General features: G+C 41.8%; 1 protein-coding gene across 2 annotated transcripts in view; it reads right to left on the bottom strand.

The window, feature by feature from the left end:
* Positions 1-24,339, bottom strand: part of RCAN2 (regulator of calcineurin 2) — an 85,056-nt gene that overhangs the window by 6,533 nt on the left and 54,184 nt on the right. For both annotated transcript variants that reach the window (XM_071447083.1, XM_071447093.1), the window contains 2 exons: positions 9,557-9,730; positions 6,789-6,960 (listed from right to left, as the gene is read on the bottom strand). In XM_071447083.1, coding sequence (XP_071303184.1) covers positions 6,789-6,960; positions 9,557-9,730 — 346 coding nt within the window. The remainder of the gene's footprint in view (positions 1-6,788; positions 6,961-9,556; positions 9,731-24,339) is intronic.

Below are 24,339 nucleotides of genomic sequence, written 5' to 3'. Positions count from 1 at the left end.
CTCTGTCAGCTGCCACAACACATCCTGGGAATCCTGCCCCTGGAGGCAGCTTGCTCCCAGGTCTGTAAGGCATCATAAAATACACACATCCTCATGTCTGTAATGGGTTTTGGTACTAATATTGGTGGCCAATGGCACTGAAACAAACCCCCAAAGTAGGCAGAGGAAGGAGAAAGAACACAGAAATTCAGGGTTAAAAAGATGAACTGGAACCCAGCCTATTCAACCTGTGGTCTGAAGTTATTTCACACTTGTTGGGTTGGGGTGATTCTTTATTTTTGCTGTGGCTTTCCTTCAGTCCCATTTAAAGCCCAGTTGTTGCTCTTAGACAGATTTCAACACTTAATCTAATTTCTCCAGAAATAAATTCCCCCATATCTCTGCTGCAGACAGATTTTGAGTTTCAAAGCTCTTTAGCTGGGGCTGTAACAAATTTTGTCTCTACAGATGAGATTACAGAGCGGTCTATAAATGCTCACTAGAGCAGGCTGAATGCCTAAACAGTACATATATTTTCTAACTATCTACGTTCCTTATTTAAGTCTCAACACAGTACTCCTCTGAGGAAGATGAACATGGCATTTTTCTTTTTTCACAGAAAATATTCTGAATTGGAAGGAACCCACAAGGATCATGGAGTCCAGCTATTAAGAGACTGGCCCAATGGGCTTGGGTGGTTACCTACAAAAGTCCATAGGCAAACAAAGGATCAGACATAGGGCTTTGAGTCCTGAATTCAGCCTGCTGGCACTACATGTATTCTGGATTTTACATGGGATACAAGTAGGTATTGGTAATTAAATTGCAAGAAATGAATTTAAGACTTTAAAAAAAAAACAACTTTGCCAGCAAAATCTCCTGAGATGAGGAAGGTGAGGCCCCAGCAAACCCAGCTGGCCTCTGTTTGTGGTACAGTGGCTCCTAAATGCTGCACCACTGGCAGAACCCAGCAGTGCCACATGTTGTACCATGGAAGCAAACAGCAGTCCCTGCCTCAAAGAACTTGTGGCTTGCTTGTGGTACTAATCTGGAGTTTTATTTATTTGCCACTTTGTGGCTGAGTAATTCATGTGAAGAAGGGGTTTTAGGTTTGGCCCTGCATTAGCACATGCAGTTCTGGGACTGTGCTCACATGCTGTTTGTGCTGACAAATTCCTGGTCCAAATAAGCCTGGGTGGTTTGAGACTAGAGGACACACTGTATTTTTGCCTAAAAACAAGAAGGCAACTAGTGAATAATAGATATAAGCCAGGCATCTTGCTGTGAGAAATATTTTACTGCTGTGATACCATTAATGTTGACATTTAACTGCTCTATTTTTGGCAACCTTTCCTCTGAATCCAAATCGAGCAAAGCATTACAGGTCTTGCTGATAGGCTAAAATATAAAAAGAGAAATAGCTTGGTTGTGCTGCATTGAGGAATTATATGGTTTTTCTTTGCCCATTTTCCCTGCGGGCCTCAGCTCATTTCTCAGCTCTGGGCTGACGTCAATGCCGGCAGGCAGCACCGAGGGCTGCATTGGTCACTGTCACCGCGGGCAGCTCCCTCCGCAGTGCTGTCCTCCTACAGCAGCACCGCCCAGGAAATCACACTCACTGCCCTCTTAAAAGGTAATAATGCCACTTCAAATGCCACATTCTTTTACTGCTCAAATCCCTCCCAGAAGGACTCTTTCTGCTGAAAAAGAACAGTGAAAAAAGTACAGATGCAAGGAAAAATATTCAGATGCCTCTGGCACAAGTAACTGCAGCAGCAATTAATGTCACTTTGCAAACCAAAATGTGATGCACTCATAAATTAGGTTTTTAAGGCATAGAGTTATTTCTGAGCATAAATGAGCTGCAGACTCTGTTCTTTACACAAACAGCACAAAACCTTTTAATGGCTGAGTTAGGAACAGGACAACAATAACTCTGGGACTTTTGTACAGCCATATCTTGTTCCAAAGTTCCACTGTTTGCAGAAAAACACTAAGGTGATAAGAACAAAATAATCCAATAGATACAGCCAGATTAGCCCTTCCCTTCTGCTGCTTCCCTGTTTCTATGTTTTTTTTCTTTTCTCTTAAACACAATTTCCAGCATAAGAAAAAAAATAATGAGTTAAGCCTGCAGCAGTTCAGCTACTGAAGCAATGGTTGAGTCACTGGAGTGACAAGACCTAGGTTGTCCCAAGCTATGAGTAGCAAGATGAATTAATATAGGTAAGATTCACCAATTTCTGTAATCCCACCCAAGCATTTGTCCAGTGACCTCATTCAGCTGTCTCTGACATGGCCTTCTCTGTGTTCCCAGGCCCTACACTGATCCATGTTCCTGCTTCTCCTGCTTGTCTGGAGAATTCCTACAGGCTAGCTAAGCCAAAGGATTCTTGGGGACGGGGGTTTTCTCCTCCAGCTGTCCTTGGCCTATCTCTATCCTGTAATAATAAATTTAAACCTTTACATAAGCTAACAGTGGCAACTCACATAAATTTACTCAGAAAATTATCATAAAATTTATCAAATATACTCTGCCCTTCAGGAAGAATTCAGCTGTGGCACGTCCACTATATCGATTTGTCAATAAAACTTTCTGATAAGCCCCTGAAAACAGCAGTGATGTTCCTCTCTATTTGCTTTGCATAAGAAAACCAGTAAGAATTTGAAGTCTTCTCCATTATCAATGAGCACATCTGCTTTTCTGTCACTGGGCCCTACTTTTTGTGACCACAAGAGCCAGAAGTAAACCCATAGCCTTGGGTGACGCGAGAAAGATGAGCACAGAAGCAACTTAGGATATTTCAGAATTAAAAATAATGGTATAGGCTTTTCTAGCCCTTTGTGAGTCAATACTGTGACCTTTCCTTGATGGTGCAGTTCCTGTCTAACAGGGCCCTTTTGTCCAGTAAAGATCAAGCTCATATACATAAAGAATAATGTAAAAATGCTAATGATAATGTGTAGCTACTTCATCCCCAATTCAGACTTATGAGCAAAGGTTAATGAGTTCACAGCTGCCCATTTCATGTAAATGTGGCATTAGCATCATGAAAATACCTTCCACTTACAGTCCCTTCATCCAAGTGCTTTACAAATAACAGGATGCAAATAACAGGAGGTCCTTTGTATGGGTGCATGTTTGTGACAGAAGAGCTACAGCCCATGACACAAAATACCTCCATAAAACCCCTCTACAGCACGAATCTGCCATAGCAAAATGGAGGAGCTGCTCCCTGGAAGCCCATTACTGATGTTGCAGGAGCTGGGCACCCTCCTCTTCCAACCAGAGGTAAAGTTTTCTCCATGCAGCAGCTCTCCTGTACCCTGCCCCTGGTAAGAGAAGGGAAGGGCAAAAGCACCCACAGAACAGCAGGGAGAGGAAGGACAGAGATGAAAAGTTTTATCTACCACCATTTGTTTGCCCCTCCATCCCCTTTTAATCCTCCCTGGGAGTCATATGAAGTATTTAGTATTTCCTTTGACTCAGTGATGACAAACATGAGAGTTTGAAAACACTTGGGCACAGAAAATCTGCCTTGTGAGATGGTTTGAAATCCCTATGTATGGCATTTCCTGGGCAGGGTCCTGCTCTCACCTGTTTTCCCCTTCCCTAGGAAAGGGTGAGCCAAACCCAGGGCAGAGCAGGAGCTGAGGCTGGCAAGAGGAAGTGAGGGTGGCACCTGGGATCCTGGGGAAAGGCACTCTGGAGTGCAGAGTTAGAAATGAGGGGATACAGGGCAATCTGTTGTGAAGAATGAGGCAGTGGGGGAAGAAGAGCAGATATAGTCAGGTTGGGGAGTGGACAGGGAGAGGGAGGGACTGCTTTCCAGAAAAGAAAGAGCATATTCTAGTGCCAAGAGGACAGTTTGCAAATCACTGCACTAATAAATGGCAAACAGCTGCCTGTCCTTTGAGAGGAGCAGCTCTGCTGTAGACACAGGCTGGACCTGGAGACTCCCTCTCCCTCCACTTTGCAAAGATTTCTTACATAAAATATGTTTGCAACGTGGGGTGCTTGTTTGATTGTCTGCCTGTCAGGTGCAGGTTGTATCCTCACCTGGCCTAACTTGGAGCTAGCTTTTTCCTACAGGAATGCTTGCAACCTGCCAGGCTGTTCTGTAGTCCAGGCCCTGATGTCTGCACATCTTCATCAGCAGATCAAACTACACAAAGTTGTCTTGACAGTGGGAGTGTTTTCCATCAAACTGATTAACAATTGCACTCCTTTATTTGCAATATATTGAAAAGATTGTAGGCTGGTGGTCAGCACCAGGCACAGTCACGGTTCCTGGCTCTGACTGATCTACAGCATTTTGTTCATGCCTCATTTAAAGCCTAATTTCTGCATCTGTAGAAAGTGAGAATATACATCAATCATCCAGGAACTTAATTAAATATGCCACGATCTTCCCTAAGGAGTAAATGCACCCTCACCGATCTCAATTCCATGTGAAGGGACCAAAACCAGCTTCCTTCTGAGCACAGAAAGAAATCTGTTCCATTAGATCTCCAAGATGCCAGCCTGTCACTGCTCCAGCTAAAACACCTGTCCAAAACTGCTGGCACACAGCAAATCTGTTAACTCACTTCCAGCATACTCCTTACACCCTGGAGGAAATTTCCCAACATTTTTCAACCAGGGGCAGTTTTGGTGTCTAATTTTATGGCTATGATGATTATGGCACCATACTGTGACAGGACATGACCTGGATTCAGGGAATGGGAAAGGAGCATGGGTCTGTGTCCAGGTGGTACATCCTGCATTTCCAGTGAAGTAGGACAATAAAACTCATCTTATGCTGAGGGCATACAAAGACACTGTTCACTATTTAGAAGCACTAATGAGTTTTCCTAGTGCTCAGATGTTTATTATACCACATCATTGCATTTAATACAGCAAAGATTCCTCACAAGTTAAAGACATGGAAGTCAGATTCTAACATTCTCAGCTCTGTAAACAACTGTGCCAAGTGAGTATTTTTCGACAGCTGATAAGCCGTAGTTACATTTTTAAATTGTGTTTTTGAACGAAAAAAAATCCCTTCTCTGAGGCTACCAATGCTGTTTGATGTCCAGCAGTGTTTTACTGCTGCAATACTGAGAAACAAGTGTTAGTGGGATTTGTTTTTCAATGAAATTCTAAACATAGTAAATGCACAACTGAGAACAGCAACACTATTTTAAACCCGCCGCTGCAGTTAACTAAAATTGATCCCTCTAACAAGTGCTAAAAATAGAAAGAAGAGAGCACACAATGGCTTTTCATAGTGCTCCCTGCAGGCTCCTTAAATCCGGGTGAATTTGACCTTCACGCAAAGCTGTCCCAGAGTGTGGGACAATGAGTGATATTTCACATTCCACTGCTCCAGAACAGGAATTGATTTATTACCCAGCTAGCTCGGGAATTCGTTTACATGTTTCCATTTATAACACTGCTGCATCAAAGGGGGAAAAAAAAAAAAGGAGGTTTTTGGTTTTTCTTTTATTCAGCATTTTAGAAGCAAAGTATCACTCCTGGAAATAATAATATGCAATACTGTATGAAGTCTTCCCCCGACTGCCTTTTTACTACTGCCTTTTTCCTGCTGAAGGGGAACAAACCATAGGAATCTCCTGATGTATATTTTCCTCTTGTGAGAGATCCCATCTGAAAAAGACAGGAGATAATCCTGCAAACCTTGTGAATCATGAAACATCCCTCTGCACCCTCTGCACTCCAGCTCTGAGTTCCTTTGGTGCAGTTGCACAAAAGCCCCAATGATTAGATGTCTGCAATTGGAAGCTGCTCTCCGAGCGAGCAAGCAGCATTCCCAGTACAGCTGGGGAGAAAACAATTCTCTCATCCCACAAGAATTTCAAAAATAAACTGCTAAATTTTCATGAGCTCACCCCCACAATTGTTATTAGATTGGATCTGAAATGTTTTATTTCGGTATGAAGATAATTTAATAGGTTATTTTTTCCTTGTGGCTTATGAATGTAAATTAGATTAATTTGTAAATGATACTGCTTGGACCTGAAACTGGAACCTTTCTCATTTTGAAAATTCTAAAACAGGATGCTTTAACAGCTTTGAAAGGAAACTATTTGTAAAGATGACTTAATTAAATCAAAAGTTACCCTCTCCTATGTAAAGTTTTGGTTTTATCAGATGTGCATTTTCCAAGGGAAAGCATTGCTTAAAAATCACGGCTAGCTTCAACTCCCGGCGTTAGCTGAAGATGGGAAGACAGAAGAAAGCCTGGATGCATTATCCATTGACATTTATCTTGTGCTAAGGGAGGCTACAACTTATCCTATTCCTCCTGCATAGTTTTCAGCAGGAAATGAGCATTCCTAACAGAGCAATCCCACTGGGACTGGGGAACAGTAGTTCTCTCTCAATGAACAATGTGAGAGATTCTCCACTCCAGTGAATGTGCACTTTTTCAAGTGAGAAATCTGCACCTTGGAATGCAGAACTGAGCAGATGTCATGTACAGCAAAAACTCCTCACATCCACAGCCAAACATTTGTCCAGTCCCCACCTAAACTATCAGCTGTGTCACCTAGGCACAAACCTCAGCAGAATAAATGGTGTAAGCAAAGCTTTGATCAGCTCTCACGAGCTGCAGATAACACACATTCTGTGCCTACACATGGCAAAACTCATTCTGAAGGAAAGAACCAGGTGACATCCATCAACTGAAATCCAAATTTTAATGCAACTTCCAGCTCTATGCCAACTCCCTCTACAGTTATTATCTACACTGGTATTTCTTGTCTGCTTTTCTTGCCACGTTTTCACCCAAGGACCACAAGCTTACCTGGTCCAAGCTTAGAAACTGCATAAAGGAGGTCGTAGTTGATGACAGGTGTTGCATCATCTATTGGTTGCCACCCTACAGGTGGGGAGGCTGGAGGCGAGATGAGAAACTGTTTTGCAGGCTGTGGTGGTGCCAAATGAAGCTTGTCTCCATCTGTCTCAGAGGTCTGAATCTTTAAAGCATAACAAAGACACTGTTTAGTACAGGAAAGAATCACACAACGGTTTGGGATGGAAAGGACCTTTAAAGGTCATCTCCTCCAACCCTGCTGCCTTGCTCAGAGCCCCATCCAGCCTTGAATATTTCCATGGATGGGTCATCTGCAACCCCTCAGGGCAACCTGTGCCAGTGTTTCACACTCCTACTGTAAAAGATTTGTTCCTTATACCCAGCCTAAAACAACCTTCTTTTAGTTTAAACTATTTCCCCCTTGTCCTATTGCAACAGGGCCTGCTAAAAGGTCCATTCCCACCTTTCTTGTAAGCCCCCTTTGAGTACTGAAAAGCCACAGTGAGGTTCCCTGGAGCCTTCTCTTCTCCAGGCTGAACACCCCCAGTTCTCAGCCTGTCTCCACAGCAGAGGGGCTCCAGCCCTCTGAGCATCTTTGTGGCTTCCTCTGGCCTCACTCCAACAGGTCCATGCCTTTCCTGCATCTGGGACCCCAGTGCTGGACACAGGACTCCAGGTGGGATCTCACCAGATCAGAGGCACGTCCCTCAGCCTGCTGGTCACACTGTGGGTGATGCAGCCTAGGATATTTGGGGTGCCAGGGCACATTGTCCAGCTTCTCATCCCCACAGGATGGCTAAATGGAATGACTGCTCAAATCATACCCTTCTCATCCCAAATGCCACCCAGGCAGGATTTCAGCATCAGTCTCAGAAGAGAAGGCCTGGAGCTGAATTTCACCTCAGCCTTACAGATGGTGCCTCTGCAGTAAATGCACAGTGTGGGGCTGTGACATCAGCAAAGCTACAATGTCTGTGCCTCTTGTGTACATTCCTTCAGGATAAATGCAGAGCTTTGGTAGCTCCAGCTGCTAGCTCAGAGATTTTTGAGGCTGTAAAGGTACTGTTGTGATCTGGTCTAAAGGCCTAAATAAAAAGTGAGATCACACAAGTAATTCCTGCACCAAGGCCTTGTAAGTAACTTCAGAAAGGTTTCTACAGATTTTATTTCTTTAGTTGAAGTGAAAAAGGAATCTACAATCTTCCTTAGTCATTTGCAAATGAGTGCCCTTATTTTATACCCATCTTGAATTATCTGCTTTAATTCCTGCTCTTTTCTAGTATGTTAAAGAAGCCTTGATATAAATTAATGGTAGTGCAGCCATTCCTAAGCAAGGTTACAACCACCTCGAGCACAATAAACTCTATTTCCATTACAGCAAACATAGGGTTTGCAAAGAACCACTCTGAATCTCCATGTTCCCCAGAACTTGTAGGTCTGGAAGTGGTTATTCAGCCTGGCTGAGGCCAGACACTGCTCCAGACACTGCTGCTTCCACATCTTCACTCCCTGAACATGGCTAATAAGCTCTTGTAAGACTCAATGTACTGGAGAGCATAGTGCAGGTATCAAAATGGCTCTGCAGGAAATCAGCTTAGATAGGGAGACTAATCACTGTTGTGCACATTTTTCTTTTTGTTGTTATCCCAAGTTTTCAATTAGCCTCCTGAATGTACAGTTAGAATGAAACCATTCTCAGTTCTGCCTAACTGCAGGTTTTAAAACCTTTCAGAAAATTCAGAGCTAGATTTAGGAGATCAGGGCATAGAAAATAGGATTGAGGCAGATTCTTCATACCTAAATCCAGCTGTAAGATCTTCTGAGCTCATCTAACTCATTAAGCACATTTTTTTTTTTCACAGCTGTAGCTTCCCATCTTCCTGTGGTTCTGCTCCTGCGTAGGCTCAAAACAGCTCCTATTCTGACCAGGATGAAGAAGCTCATAATTTAACACTGTGTGTTTGCTTGATACCTTGAAGTGAGCCAGCCCTTATCCTCAGACCTCTGAAGGGCCAAGCTGGCAGCTCAAAGCACGCCTACCTTGCTTATAAACACTACTGGTTATCTCACAAGCCACAGTGACAACATCAATTTATTAAACTGCATTCAGAAGAGGTGGTGGTTGGGTTCTCAACCTCCTTCAACTTTCTCTATCCTGGCTGGGGCCCAGCGTGCTGTGGGAGATCTATGTTCTTTCTCCCTTGGCCAAGGAGAACTAAACATCCACCTGACAGTTCCAATAGATGGATATAATCACCTACAGCCCCAGGCTGGGAGTGTTTTTCTTCCCCTACCTTCTTCTTTGACTTGGACTAAATAAATTCCTTTTAGAGAATTCAGTATTTGTAATTCATGTATTCAGTAAGGAAAAGCCAAAAAGGCAGGAGGAAGCCTGACTGTGGCTCAGGGTGACAGCCAAACATGTAATCCAGCCCCACCTTTTTTATTCACTTGGATTCTTTACATTAGCACTTTCTCGTGGTTAGTTAAGAGAGTTACCCACAGACAACACCCAGTGTTGTAAATCACCTCTGAGATACATAATTCTGTGTGTTGAATGAGCAACTTTAGTCCTAAGTGGTCCTTTAAATTTACTGCAGACCCTCAGGGCAGAAACAGCTCAGTCAACACAAGGTTGAAGTAATCTTCTATCAGAGAGATTGGGCAAGGGAGAAACCTTTATTACTTTTATTCAGTGTTAGTGCATAGCTTTTAAAGAAATATTGTGCAGTAACACAAAAGATTCCAGATTTCATTACCTGTGCAAAATACAACTTTAACTTCTTCCCTCTGAACTGTGTTTCATGCAGCTCTATTCTGGCACGAGCAGCTGATTTGGGACTGCTGAAATTTATCCGCACACGCCTGAAGCTTTTGAACAGCTGGAATGTCACGCAGTCATCATAGGCACGGAACAAACCTTCAAATTTCTCCTGCAAAGCAAAAAGAAATAATGCTGAAGATTCACTTTGTGCTCTGTCACATCAGTCTGAGTCAAACAACAATCTGAAATTTAACAGTTGTTTAAGTAGGAGGTTTCAACCTGTGGCCTCTGGGGACAGGTGTCCATAGACAAATAAAGGCTCTGTGAAAAGAAATTAAGGAAAGCAGTGGTTCTGGTAGTGCTGAACTCTGCAAAGGGTTTAGAGGAAGAAGTCTTCAAATTGAGAACCCAGCAGCTATTAAACTTCTCTTAAAAGTTGAGCAAACCTATGACAGTGACATGAAATGAAGCTGAAAGGGCACATGACTGAAAACACCAGACAACAGTGGGCTCATCTGCACAGAAGCAACCATTGTGCTGAATTACAGTGAAGTCAGCATACAAAGGCTGCAGCTGAGGCTTACATCCACATCAGCACTACAGGGTCATTTTGTATTGCATGATAGGTTTTTCTGGATATTTTGTCATTTAAAAACTTAAGAGAATACACACTTGTTTTCTGAGAGGTCCTACAGCATCTGGAAACAAATTGGACAACCGAAAACAGTGATCTGTCCAAAACAGAAACTTCAGGCTTCAAAATGTTTAGCTGTAGAAATGTGCTCAAAAGCTCATGACAAAAATAGGGATATTTTAGCATTGTAAAACCAAGGTCTGAAGTTTACCACACCCATGGACTTGGAAATGAACAGAAACTCAAGGCACTTTGGCAGCCCTGGAGGCTCAGACTCCATGATTTCTCTGCAAGCTGTGAGCACACAGAGGACTAAGTTCCACACCACCAAATAAACCCAAAGTCCTTAAATCAATTCTGACACTTGCACAGGTCTTTTCACTCACACAAGCACAGATTCATAAAATGCCAAAGCTGAAAGGGGAGAGTTATTATTTAGTCCAGCCTTCATATTTACTTAGATTTTAGACTGCTATCCAGTGAGTCACACATCAAATCTGAGCATTTCAGCTACTGCAATCAAGACTTGAAGTTTTGTAAGATAGAGAATCAGCCAGACAAAGCCCCTGCTTTTAGGAGTGCTTTATTCTGAAAAAAAAACCCAAACCACTGGTAAGATGATTTGCCACACCATTTCATATACACTGAGGGCTGTTATGTCAGGGTTTGTATAATTATAATAACCTAATGTATATTGACAATAACCTGATGTAGATGCCACATCCCTGGAATTGTTCAAGGCAAGGTTGGATGGGGCTTTGAGCGAACTGGTCTAGTGGAAGGTGTCCCTCCCCATGGAGGGGAATTGGAATGAGATTATCTTTAAGGTTCTTTCCCATTCAAACCATTTCAGGATTCTGTTTTCTTGCTATCTCTGCAAGTCTGCACATTCTTACATGTTTTAAAACACTTTTTTGCTTCTCATCCAGAAAAACCATTTATTTTCCCTTACAGTAGATAACTGGTACAGACTACAGAAGACAAAGAAAATGCAATTTATGTAATCTCATCAATACTTCAGTTCTCATCTATTGAGCTTACCTGCAAAACAAAGAATTCAAAACTTCTCAGAAAAATTCATCCAGAAGCACAGTGCAGCTGCATCAGGGAGCACTACCAGCACTGTGGGAGTAACTACTGTCAGAGTGGGACATTTATTAAGGAGTTAACAGGGAAGCAGCCCAGCTCCACAGCCAGGGCTGTGACACCACGGCGCATGCGCCCGATCTCCTTTCATTCACTGCCAGCTCTGTGGTCTTCCTCCCCATAACTGATATTCCATTGCTGGCACCCTTTCAAAGGAACCTCCCTATGGTCTATTAAGCTTTCATGATTTTCATTTCATTCTGCCTGACCTCACTCACCTCTTCCTCTCACTGCAGGAGATACTTTGGAGGAATGAAAAAAGAAAAAAGAAAAAAGGGAGGTGAGAGCTCTGTGTTTTGGCAGCGGCTGACTAAAGGCATGCAGCAATCCCCAAAACAGTTGAAGTGCATAGGTTTGTACAAGCAGGTCTAGTCTTACCACCCAATGTCCAAATTGTTACACCTCAGTTATGCTTTTTATCTGCTTTGCTTATATTTTTGAAAATTCCATTTTCCTGAGCAGAAGCCTACATCCAGTGGCATTTGTATAAAGGTCAGCCAAAAGCAGCAGTCATCTCAGTCCTGTCCTGATTGGAATTTTGATGTTACAACCTTCACAATGACCAGGGAAAAAGGGCTGGGGGAAGGGAGAGAAAGGGACAGGGGCCCAGTGTCTGTGTAAAGTAGGACTCACACATCACTCAGAAACATAGCTAATTAAAGCTTATGTCTTCATGTTGTCTTTATTACCTACTTCAGACCTCTTCAGTACATTTTTAAAATGAAATAAATTTAAATACATATGAGTGAGGGACTTGGCAGTGCTGGGTTAACAGTTAATCCAAAAGGTCTTCAACCTAAACTATTCTATGATTCTGTGAGAGATAGAAAGGTATTTATATATATATATATATATATATGTGTGTGTGTGTGTGTGTGTGTGTGTATGTATGTAGGTATGTATAGAAAGATCAAGACATTATAACAGAAGTCTCATAAGCCAAAAATTAGAAGCAAGGTGAACATTTCCCAGTAGTAGCTCTTAGTTTCTCTATAAGTCAACAACAACATTCATCATATAAAAAAAAAGTTTCACCAAGAGTGGAACGAACCATGCACGGACTTGTGTGGACACTGGGAAGTATCTATTCCTACCACCTGTTTATTAACAAAAAGATGCTCCCTGTCTGGATGCAGCAATCAGGGCTGTGTGCCTGCCCCCTCTGTAACACAAGCCAGAGCCCAGATCTTGGTGAGGGACCTAACACAACATTAGGGAAGACACAATTTCAAACGTGGGTCCAAGAACAGTGAGCACAAGGAATGTGCTGGGCACATTCCTGGGCTACACTGAGACTCACTCTGATTAGGCACTGAAAGGGATAGATGGAGAACTGCAAAAAAGCTGATTAAGTCCTGGATGCTGTTGCCACACTGGGATAACTTTAAAGCACTGTGGACTTTATTCTGCTTGCTTTTCAATTTTCTACTGGCACAGCTTTAGAGACCCAGCCTTGATTAATGCTCCTGAAAACGCTGTGGGGAGGAGGGAAATCAAGCTCTGTATTTGATATTATTAAAAGGCAGTCTATCCACAGTGGGGGCACTTCCATTGCACTGACTGAAACTGCAACTCCCATTAAAAAGATTCATACATCTGGATTTTTTTATGTTTTCAGCTGATAATAATAATGACCTCAGCAGAGGTCATTAATCATCAAGTGAAGTTAATGGCCCTCAGCTGCATTTTGAGCCATCCTCACTCCTCCGAGCTTGATATCAATTCCCAGGAAAAGCCTTATGCCTTAATTGCTATTGCCTGTGACTTCTAATATCTGCTGAATGCACTTATCTGGATAAAAGTCTTTCAGGGTCATTCCAATCTATAGGAAAATTTATCATATACATTATAAAGACCTAAGCAAATTCTTTCCCTTTCAAGTTTTGTGGATAAATTATTCAAGACTCATAATCCTCTCAATTCAAAACTTTTAAAGTGCTTTTAGGATTCAGTACTTTTAAATGCTTTTAGAAAGTAAGTCTTTGAACTTTCAGAGCACTTTGAAACTTGTGGGGAAAAATAGGAAACATCCAAAGTTAAGCAGCAGTGTTGCTATTCTTAAAAAGTCAAAATGTAGAAAGTCATGAGTTACGCATTTATTTCTGGGATTTTGGAGTGTCTTCATCCATCCCAAGTATGTCTCAATGAGGCCCAATTAATGCTCTGGAAGATGTGAGCAACCTTCACTTCCCAAGTTCCCACTTCTCCCTCCCGGGCCCTGTGCCCTCTCTTCATCTCATTATTCCTTTGCCCAACACTGGGCACCTTTCCCCAGTTCTTTCCTGTCACCTTCTGTCAGCTCCCATCACTCAGTGCCTCTAGCAGTTTCCAAAGTTCTTTTCTGTTTGTTTTCTAAATTAACGAAATTAGCACAAAGTAGGACCATACTAATTAAAGCTGCTGATTACTCCAGCTTGATGGTTATCATTTAGGACAGCCAATGCTGAGAACAAACAGAGCAGCATGCAAGGAAGAAATGAGCGCTGGAGTGACAGACAGGAGCTAAAAGCCTCTGAGGACAAGGGCAAACCTATGCCCTCCTTGAATCAAAACTATTTCTAGCTCTAAATGGGAGCTCATCTGGGACCAAGACCCTGCAAGTCCCATGGTAACAGAGATCAGTGAAATGCAGCCATAGGGAGGGAAACAAGATGCTGGGTATATTTGGAAAAGTATTTCCAGTAAAGCAAGGAGAGTATTAACAGCATTGTATGGAGCACTATAGCAGCTCATTAAAAATGCAGCGTTTGTTGCCTGTATCCTAAGCAGATTAATGGGAATAGATCCAGATAAAGGTTACAGGGAGGTGCTGGAATAAGTCCAGAGAAGGACAACAGAGCTGGGAAAGGATCTGGAGCACAGGTCTGAGGAGGAGCAGCTGAGGGAGCTGGGAAAGGGGCTCAGCCTGGAGAAAAGGAGGCTCAGGGGGATATTCTGGCTCTGCACAGCTCCTGACAGGAGGGGACAGCCAGGTGGGGGTCGGGCTCTGCTCCCAGGGAACAGGGACAGGACAAGAGGACATGGCTCAAGCTGAGCCAGGGGAGGTTTAGGCTGGACATTAGGAACAATTTCCTGACTGAAAGGGTTGACAGGCATTGGAACAGACTGCCCAGGCAATTGGTGGAATCACCATCCCCGGGAGTGCTCAAAAGGCAGGTGGATGTGGCACCTGGGGACATGGATTGGTGGTCATCACAGCAGTGCTGAGTAAATGGTTGAATTTGATGATCTTACAGGTCTTTTACATCTTTAACCATTCCATAATTCTATGAATTAACAACTTACTAAATAAGAAATTTAAATGCTTGGCTTATTTAGCAAAACAAAACAAAGCCTGAGAGGAGATAGGACAGTCATCAGTAATTTACCAGTACTGTTCAGAGCAAGGAAAAATCACAATGTATGGTGTAAATCTAGAAGACCACATTGGCATAAAACAAGTGGAAATAATTGGCATAAATAGGTTTAGTCTAGAAGTTAAAGAAGGTTTCAAACATCAGAGTAATGATCCAGAAACAACGTTCCAATTACAGCAGTGGCAGCAAATTATTTTTTTAAGATTGAATTTGGTTAGTTCATGTGAGGGACTATGACAAAGTATCGACACAATGAGCATTGTAAAACATGACAGCCATAATTAGCAAGTGAATTGGGTTCTGACACAGCAAGTTCCTGTGATTTATTTCCAAACATTTCTTTCATGAATAGCTCCACTGGTATTGTGTTCATTCAGGACAAAAGCCAAGGCCTAATTCAAATCAATGGAAGCCTTTCCACAGACATCAGCAAGCTTTGGATTAGAGCCCTAGAACTCAGAACCCAAATTACATTTTATTATTCAGTGTGTTTACTCTCATTATCACCCTTGCTACCATTTGATTTAGGATATGGTTGTGATTTAGAACTTTAGCCAAATGCTTTTCCTAGAGTTTTGCAAGCAAATAAAGAAAGTATTTTTCCTATTTTAATTTTTCACATTCATTCATGTAAAAGATACTCCAAGGAACTAACCACAATAGGGAAAGGGATATAATTCACAATTATGAAATTAGTTTTTCCTGAAATTAATTCTGTAGTGGATATAAATATCCCTGTAAGACATAAACTCCTATCTCAGAGTTGAATGTATTCTGTTTCCAGACAAGCCATGCTGGTTGCAACCCTACACAGCTCTCATGAGGCACAAGAAAAAAGACAGAATCTGGTAAAACTGTGGAAGTTGTGCACTGAAGAGTCTTGTAGTAAAAAACAATCTAAGAACAGATTAATTCTCTGTTTATACCAAAGAGGATGGGCACACCAGTTACTTCTAGAGGGATAAAGGAGTCACTAAGGTGACACACATTTAACAAAAATACTAAAACAGAAGCCTAGAAAATATGAGCTGAAGTGATTTCAGCATTGAGATATGTCAATGCCTCGTGAAGGGTATTGTAATGACCTAGCCTGGATATTGTGTGGCTCTCCTCATCCTCGATTAAGGAAGATGGAGGCAAGATGGAAGAGCAACAAAAGACTGCAAGGATGATCAGAGAAGTTGTGAACCTGTCACAGGAGGTGAAGGTGGATGATATCCATCCCTGGAAGTGTTCAAGGCCAGGCTGGACAGGGACCTGAGCAACCTGGTGTAGTGGAAGGAGTCCCTGCCCATGGCAGGGGCTGGAATGAGATGGTCCCTTCCAGGTCAAGCTGTCCTGGAATTCTGGGATCTTGCCTTGGGAAACAGAACCTGAAGTATGAGGGATTTCCTGCTGCATCTGTATGTAAGGAAATCAATAAATAATGTAAAGGGAAAGAGATTAGCAGAATTAAAATAACCAACAGTGTTGGTATTAAACAAAGACTGCCTGTTAAAAGATTTAGACTTAAATTGAGGCAGTTATTTAGCACTAGACCTGTAACATATCAAAATGCCACTGGCCCAGAAATAGAAAAAAGCCTAATTGCTTTGATGAAAAGGGTAAGAAGGAAAGATTAGAGAAGAGCACTATGCATTTCTGTGGTTCTCAAAGACCAAAGGAGAGGAAAGACTAGAGGAAAACAAAAAGGGATCTTGATTTGTCTAATGAAAACTTAAAATAACTGGGTTGATCTGAAGTACTTTTAACAATTATTTAATGATCCACACAAAAGAAGCAAGCAGCTTGATACAACTCGCACGTGAAAATTCCTTAAAAGCAAGAACTCCCACAAGTAGCCAGTGTAAGCAACAGCTTCTTCAAATTCTCTGCTTCTAAAAAGATGAAACTCATTGGGAAATCCTGGTAGTGTATATGAAAAACCACTATTGATTCTCAGCTAAAATTCCAGGAGTGCTATAAATAGAGGAAATATTTTAAACAGTGATGATAAATAGAGAATTCCTATGGGCTTGTCCTGCTGCCTTTAAGTAATGGCAGGAGAATAAAGCACAAATTTACCATTTAGAGATCCCCTTAAGGCAAAGGTCTCCAGGTTGTAGCTTTTTATTTCACCTTTCACTGTAGGTAGCTGTAGCTGAGAGTGTGGGATCTTCCTATTCCCTCCTTACAAGTGAGGGAGGGTATTATTTGAATATTCACCCTGAGTATTACTGTCTGAATGTTGGTTTGCAGAAAGTTTCTTCTGTTACCAAAGGAAATCTCTCAGCTGGCAACAGGAATGGAAAAATGTGTCTTTCCACCTGTCATTCACCAGGGTACATTTTAAAAGGACATTTCTTCATGTGAGACATTTTGAAAGGGGGGGAAAACCAGGGAATAGTGGCTATTTTGTCAGATAATCAGAATCACAAAGTACTCTGCAATGACCTTCTGGTTACTATATTATCTAAAATGTGTTCCTTACCTTGGAACTCAGTGCACAGCCCTGTTCATTTCTTCATGAAGTTGGATTAGAGCATTAAGATAGGGCTAGAAAGAGCTTGGGTTTATTTACATTAAACATGGCAGTAATTAGCATATCCCAAAATTGAACAATTCTCTCAGTACATGAACAAACCAATCCAGTTTGCTACCCCAGTCCATTCAGTTTGTTGTTCTATGCTTGGCTTTCTCCTGTTTTCAAGAGGTGAAGGTCAGGTAAATTGTGAATCAGAGGTGAAATAAAACAGTAAAGCCAAAAAAATTTTAAGGCTGGGCTTCAAGATGGAGGGCATTAAAAAAAGCATTAAATCTTGCTCTCTCCAGTAAAATGAAGGTTGATATGCCTGCATTACTGCAAACCTTTTAAAGGGGAGCCTAATACCTTTAAGCTTTACTATGTAAAGAATGCAGTTTATATTTCAGAAGTGATGCTCTGTGGCCTCCTTGCCCCACAATTTGCAGTGAACCAACCCTAAACAGGAGCACACTGGCAACAAAACACAGCCCTGGCCCATGGCTCACACATCCTGCTGTGTTATCCTTACACACTGGGGCTCTTCACAGGCATCTGCATAGAACCTTTAGATCCTAAAGGATGGTTCTGCCCTCCACATTGTGCCAAAATCATTCTGACAGCAGAAATATTTGATGTAATGTTTACTGTTTACAGATCCAGTGTCTTGGTCCAGAGAGGGACTTTGAGAAAGTCTAACAGACGTCACACAATGTTGTAGAGACATTTGTAACTCATCATCTCTCAAAGAGCCCTGATGGCAAAAGTAGGTCAGGAGCTGGAAGAAGTTTGCTGGTCCCACCTCATGCTGGCAGGAGGAGGCATCCATCCCTCACCAGCCCTCCTGCATCACATGCCCACCACGGCATGAGAGCACTGCAAACATCCTAGTGAACAGAACAACAGAGATGTTCCTCTTGAAAAATCAGCTGAACCAAATAAATTTTCCTTCCTCTTCCAGCTCATCAGCACAACAAAAGGTACAGAGATAATATCTGCCCCAAAGCTTAATGGGAATGCATTCACATTTCGGAAGAGGCTGACAAATGTCAGGGGCACAGAATTCTGCTGCGTTGCCTTTTCTGTTTTTAACCAGCTCACATCCCTGTTTACCTCAATGTGACGCACATTCCTCCTGCTTAGCTCCACTGATCTGGAAACCAAAGGCTCCTTCAAGATGAAATAAATTGTTCCTGTGGCAATGCCAAGGGGCTGATTTAATATAGTTTGGAGAGTTCTCAATTCAATTTCACACCCAACGATTGAGCTAAAAGAAAAATCCACACTTTACATTTCTTCTTTATAGGAACACTGTTATTTTACTGTATCATCAGCCACAGCTTTTCTGAGCACACCATATTTGAAGTACTCCAGTTCCAGATGCTGTATGAGCTCCCTGAAATGCTGGAAGTGCTCTTTCAAAGCAGCTGGCAAAGTGCACATTCTATGACCAGATCCATTAGTTTCAACCCCAGTGCTGGGCAGTGTTCTGTAGAGACATCATTCTTTGTTCCCTGAAAAGCTACATTTGACTCCAGTACTGGCTACCATCATTGTGCAACATCACATAATAGTTGCCTTTTATTTTTCTCTTTTGCATTGTGTTTGTCAGTGGGAAAAAAAAATCAAAGCCTGAACAGATTTGTGGAAGATTTATTGCATTTGTTTTCCAAATAGCAGCCTAACATTTTGGCTTGAGAATGGTAAAAATAATGCTAAGAACAAAGACGTGAAAAAAAATTCAGACTGTCCTGAAAAACTGCCTATTTTTGTTTGCTTTAAGATTTCAAACAATAACTGAGTAGATAATGTATGTAGTGAACTCCAAGGGGCTCATCTGCATTGGATTTAAGAATGTTCATAGTACAATACCAGCTATTGCTTTTGTCTTGTTCCTGTTGTTAAGCCCAACAATTAATTGGTAGCAAAAGGAACAAATTACTGTGTATATGTTTCTAAAGTTCTTATTATCTTAATTTAGCACACAAAATAAGGAAGAAAAACAAGCTTAATTAGTTTTTACCAAAAGCTGCTACATTTATGTTAATAAGGAATGTTCCAGGAGCAGATCTCTGCAGCAAAACAGTTGGTGCTGACTTTCTGATCAGGTGCCACAGACTGAATGCCCATTAGCAGTTGGAGCATATCAGGCACACTCCTAGAGTGCATCTTCTATATGAATTTCATCTGAAAGGCATCCAGTTCATGAACTGCTCTGTGATGTGAACAAAAAGCACAGTTAATGAAGAGCAACAGGAAAGTTGCCTCATGAGAATGCCCAGCTCAGACTCAAAATGCTAATGTAGACACAAGCCTGTATCTCTCATAAAAATAGTTAGCTGGCACTCCAGGAGAAGAATAAAATAACTCCCCAACCAAACTGAAGTGCTAGAGACAATAATAAATAAGGGACTGGTGGTCAAACCTGTGCACAAAACTAGGACTGAAATTATTTACTATGAGAAGCTGTGTGAAAATTATTCATATTCATAGAACTATAGAATGGTTTGGGTTGAAAAGGACCTTAAAGCTCACCTTAAAGTTCCAGACCCCTGCCATGGGCAGGGACACCTTCCACTAAACCAGGTTGCTCCAAGCCCTGTCCCACCTGGCATTTGACACTTCCAGGGATGGGGCAGCCACAGCTTATGAGGAAAACCTCTGCCAGGGCCTCACAACCCTCACATCAAAGAATTTCTTCCTTTAAACTGTATAAACTTTGATACTGTAAGAAAAGCTACATAAATATCCATGTTATTATGACACTATTTTTCATTGATCTTTGGCAACTGCAATTTCATGTCCTCAGGCCTCCTGAGGCCACCCCACTGTCCTGTTCGTGTGGTGACACTGAGGAAAGGACGGACCCACAGCCACAGTGGGAAACCATGGGAGTAGAACCAGAGTTTTCCTAACTCATTCTACATCACTTTATTTTTACACAATCCCCAAGTGGAGTATAGAAACCTCAGCCTCTTGAAAAACTGTTACTGAGGCTGTGGAAGTGTCAGGGGACACCTCTGTTGCTGTGATGCAGAATCAGGACGTCAGTGTGCAAAATGCTAAATGCAAGGATGAACTACAATAAAGGCAACACCAAGAGCTGAGAAACTGTGTCTTATTTATAGTCTTGGAGATGCAACGTTGTAAAACAACCATAAAATGCACACTACTTATTCCCTGACATTGTCAACCCAGTTAAACTAGAAAAATAAACAAGAACAAGCCATGGGACAGTTTAAACTAATAAAATGCTTGCATTGCCCATTCCTGATTTACTGTTTTGCCTACAGTGATCAACATTTATAGCATTTCAGCTGTTCTCATCAGTCATGGGGAATGCTTTCTCCCTCTCCTCTCCTCTAACACTGCAAACTGCATGAATAGGACTAAAAATACAGTTTCAACTTGTCTGGATTTGGAAAGGACACTGACAATTTTGAAAGTGACTATGAAGCAAAAAAAAAAACAACAAGTAGGGGAGCAGAATAGAATCTAATATCATGCAGCTCCATAAATGTTACTTAACTGATGAAAAAAGGTTCAAGGGGAACTCCTGACCCACCAATGCACATCCTCTCATCATCATCCTCTGCAGCCCACAGTCAGTGACCCCCCAGTCACAACCAGCAGCACTGTGCCCACTATCTAATGCTCTGCTTGTGCTGTTTGACTGTTCCTTGCTCTTCCCAGTCTGTCCCAGCCATCTGTCATTCCCTGTCTTACACTTCATTTGCAAATTACTCGAGCAGGTCTGTTGTCTGTACTCTGAGCAGCTCCTAGGAGCTGCAGCCTCTGAGACTGGAGGCCTTTGTACAGTGAAGATAAACCAAGGATGGGAATACTTTGCCTCCAGTCAAGTGGCTGAGTGGAGTCTTTAGCAAACCTACATCAACTACAAGTAAATGGTGTTTCAGAATTAATGGCATAAACAGAAGCATCAGAGATAAACATGTAAGGAAGTGGTAAAAAGAAAACTAAAGAAAATACCATCAGTGGGCTGGAAGAGCAGGAAATGTCCTGTTTACAAATGTGCCAAACTGATAATATTGACATCACATTCATATATATCATCTATATCTTTGGCTGGACCAAAGGCAAGGAGTGCAGGAGGTGAGGAAGGGGATTCTGCCCCTCTTCTGCATCCAGCACTGAGGACCCCACTGCAAAAAGGACATGGACCTGATGGAGCAGGTCCAGAGGAGGCCACGTGCTCAGAGGAATGGAGCACATCTCCTTCTGGAACTTGCCAGTGAAAATCCACGTTCATCAGCAATTCTTTATGCATATTTTCTTTTTAACCTAATTTGCTCCTTGTAGTCCTTCCTTCACTAACTGTTTATAAGAGAACAATTGTACTTCATGCATTTATTTGAACAGATTTTTTTAAGCTATTACATATGATATAGACTTTTCCAAACAACAGGAATTGTGCTAAAATATAAAGACAGCAGTGTTAATAAGTAAATAAATATATATAAAATACATACATATATATATATATATATATATATATATATATATATATATATATATATAATTTCAGTTCAGAAAAAAGAATAACTACAGAAAACAGTCTGTTCCTCTTAACTTCAAACAGCAGAACTTCCACAGACTAAAATGTTAATGTTCACACATTGCATTGAAAGAGTTATAAAAGACTGTGAGTTTCTCATTCTCCCACATCCACTGATTTGGTGCCCTCAGAGGAGGCTCAAATGAGCTGTAATCTGCTGGGTCTAATTCCTCTTAATGCTGTTACCAGTCTGAAAAGTTTAACTGTGAATTTGATTTTGCACATCATGGCAGAAAATGAATGGAAAGCATCTCCATAAACAGAGATGATGCACTCTTCCCTCCATGCTGCTTCTAGATTGTCACTGGAACCCCCAGTTCAGCACTGACCCACAAAAAAACCGAACATGTCTTCCAGTTTGAATAAACTTCAGTGAGGGAAAAAAAAGAAAGAAAAAGTGCTTGAAACATTTTTACACTTGTAGAGGCTGTTTTCTTCCCCATCAGAGGTCCCAGTTTTTAGAGGATCTCAGGATCTCAAGCTGCACAGATGCTGAAATACCAAAGGAACACCACACAATGGTTTACCTGCCTATTAAAAATATTTCAACAGCATATTTTAATTTCCAGTATGCACCACAATACTTAATTAGCCGCTAGAACTTTACAGTGTTACAGTACCTCATGACATCAAGAATTTAGCACACATCAGAAAACTGGGCTTGTGCAGGCCAGGAAAGAGGATTTGTGTGGACTTAGTAAGCAGATTCCAGCAGGCAAAAAGGCTGAGATGACAGATACAAGTTCTGTACTGGGTACAGAAGGCTAGAAAAATAAGCAGAGGTTTCCATCTGACTCAACAGCCACTAGTACCATCCACTTCCAGACAGCACAGGGAATTTCAGTCTTACAGTGATATAATTGTTTTATTAGGCAGACAGAAGGAACCCCAGGGTGAAAAAGCAAATATTTCTGACCAAACTGCTCCCATGTCATTTTTCAACCAACTGGAAAATTTCCAGTTGGCACAAATTCTGTTTAGAAACAAGAATTGGAAAGTGGACTAATCCTATCTTAGAGCTAAAACTAGCACTGCTCTTCATCAAAATCATTTTCATTTCCTGATGTGAAAAATATATCAGTAACAGCATGATATTAAAAAGATACTGGGCTGGGATTATGAAACTGAAGCTGCTGTCCACAGATCCAGAGCAATTGGTGAGAAGGAACGAGCCCTGTGACTGGCAAGCAGAGTGGTAACAAATGGAGATTTTTTTCTTTTTATGAACAAGTTTCTTACAAATAAGTAGGACACAAAAATAATCAGTGTCCCATAGTTTCTTGCCCTGTGGCACTGTTTCACATTGGCTCTGTGTTGCATTTGCCCTGCAAATGCCCTTGTGCCAGTCTGGAATGCTGGAGATAAACATGGAGAACCCAAGAACATCCAAAGCTGGAAGGGACCCACAAGGATGACCAAAGTCCAACTCCTGGCCCTGCACAGGACACCCCAACAATCCCACCCTGTGCCTGAGGGTGTTTTTCAAACACTCATTGAGCTCATTCCCTGGGGAGCCCACTCAGTGCCCAATCACCCTCTGGGGAATGCCACCTAAGCCTCCCATGACACTGTGCAGACTCAAGGAGTCTGGACTTGAGGTCAAGGAGATTTTTTGGTGCAAATAGATTCTAAATGATAGGAGAAGTGGGATGCCAAATCTGGTGGAAGCAATTGTCCAAAATAAAGGGAAGCCACCTGTTCCCTGTGGAGGTTACATCTTCAGAGTTCAGAGGGTGTCCCAGACCACTCAGCTCGATGCATGGACTGTGCCTGCATCCAGCTGCAATCACTGCACTGCAGAAGCAGCATCAGTTGTAGCCCCAAGAACAGCATTTACACTTTTGAATTGAAATGGACATTATGTATTTAATCAGTATAGGATATTAGTATTAAATTAAGAAGGGCAAATTATCAACTTATAAAAGTGAATACATTCATGCTCAGCATAGTCCAGACTTTCTCCAAGGGATACTCAAACCAGAAACACAATATAACTGGATTTGCTACATATAAACTTCAAATTTAATGGAAAACATTAGTGGGGAATAAACCAATGAGGGTACCTTCATATAAGTAAGTGGCCTCAACTGAAAGAGGTCAGATTTAGATTGGGTATCAGGAAGAAATTCTTCCCTGTGAGGGTGGCAAGGCCCTGGCATAGGCTGCCCAGAGATGCTGTGGCTGCCCCTTCCCTGGAGCATTCAAGACGAGGTGGGACAGGGCTTGGAGGAACCAAGTCTGTGGAAGTGTCCCTGCCATGGCAGGAGGTGGGACTGGATAATCTTTAAGGTCTGTTGCAACCCAAACCAGGCTGTGATTTGGTAATTTTATGATTCTAAAATAGAGGAATTAAATAGGTACCAACCTGCAGCATTATCATCCACATCTCATTTTACACACAAGCGTACATTCCTATTATACCATCATTTTACCATTCTTATACCAACTACTTATTCCCAAAGTAAATTCCCCTTATCCAAGACCTTTTCTTTATAGAATTGTTACTCCTTTGCTCTGCTTCTATTTCACTATACAACACATCAATTATGAAACTGTATAAGGAGGA

The sequence above is a fragment of the Agelaius tricolor genome, unplaced genomic scaffold (genome assembly GCF_023055355.1).
Source record: "Agelaius tricolor isolate 1412-34295 unplaced genomic scaffold, bAgeTri1.0.p SCAF_1, whole genome shotgun sequence".
Lineage (NCBI taxonomy): Eukaryota > Metazoa > Chordata > Aves > Passeriformes > Icteridae > Agelaius > Agelaius tricolor.
The sequence above is the reverse complement of the archived record's forward strand: the minus strand, read 5'-3'. Positions and strand labels throughout refer to the sequence as shown.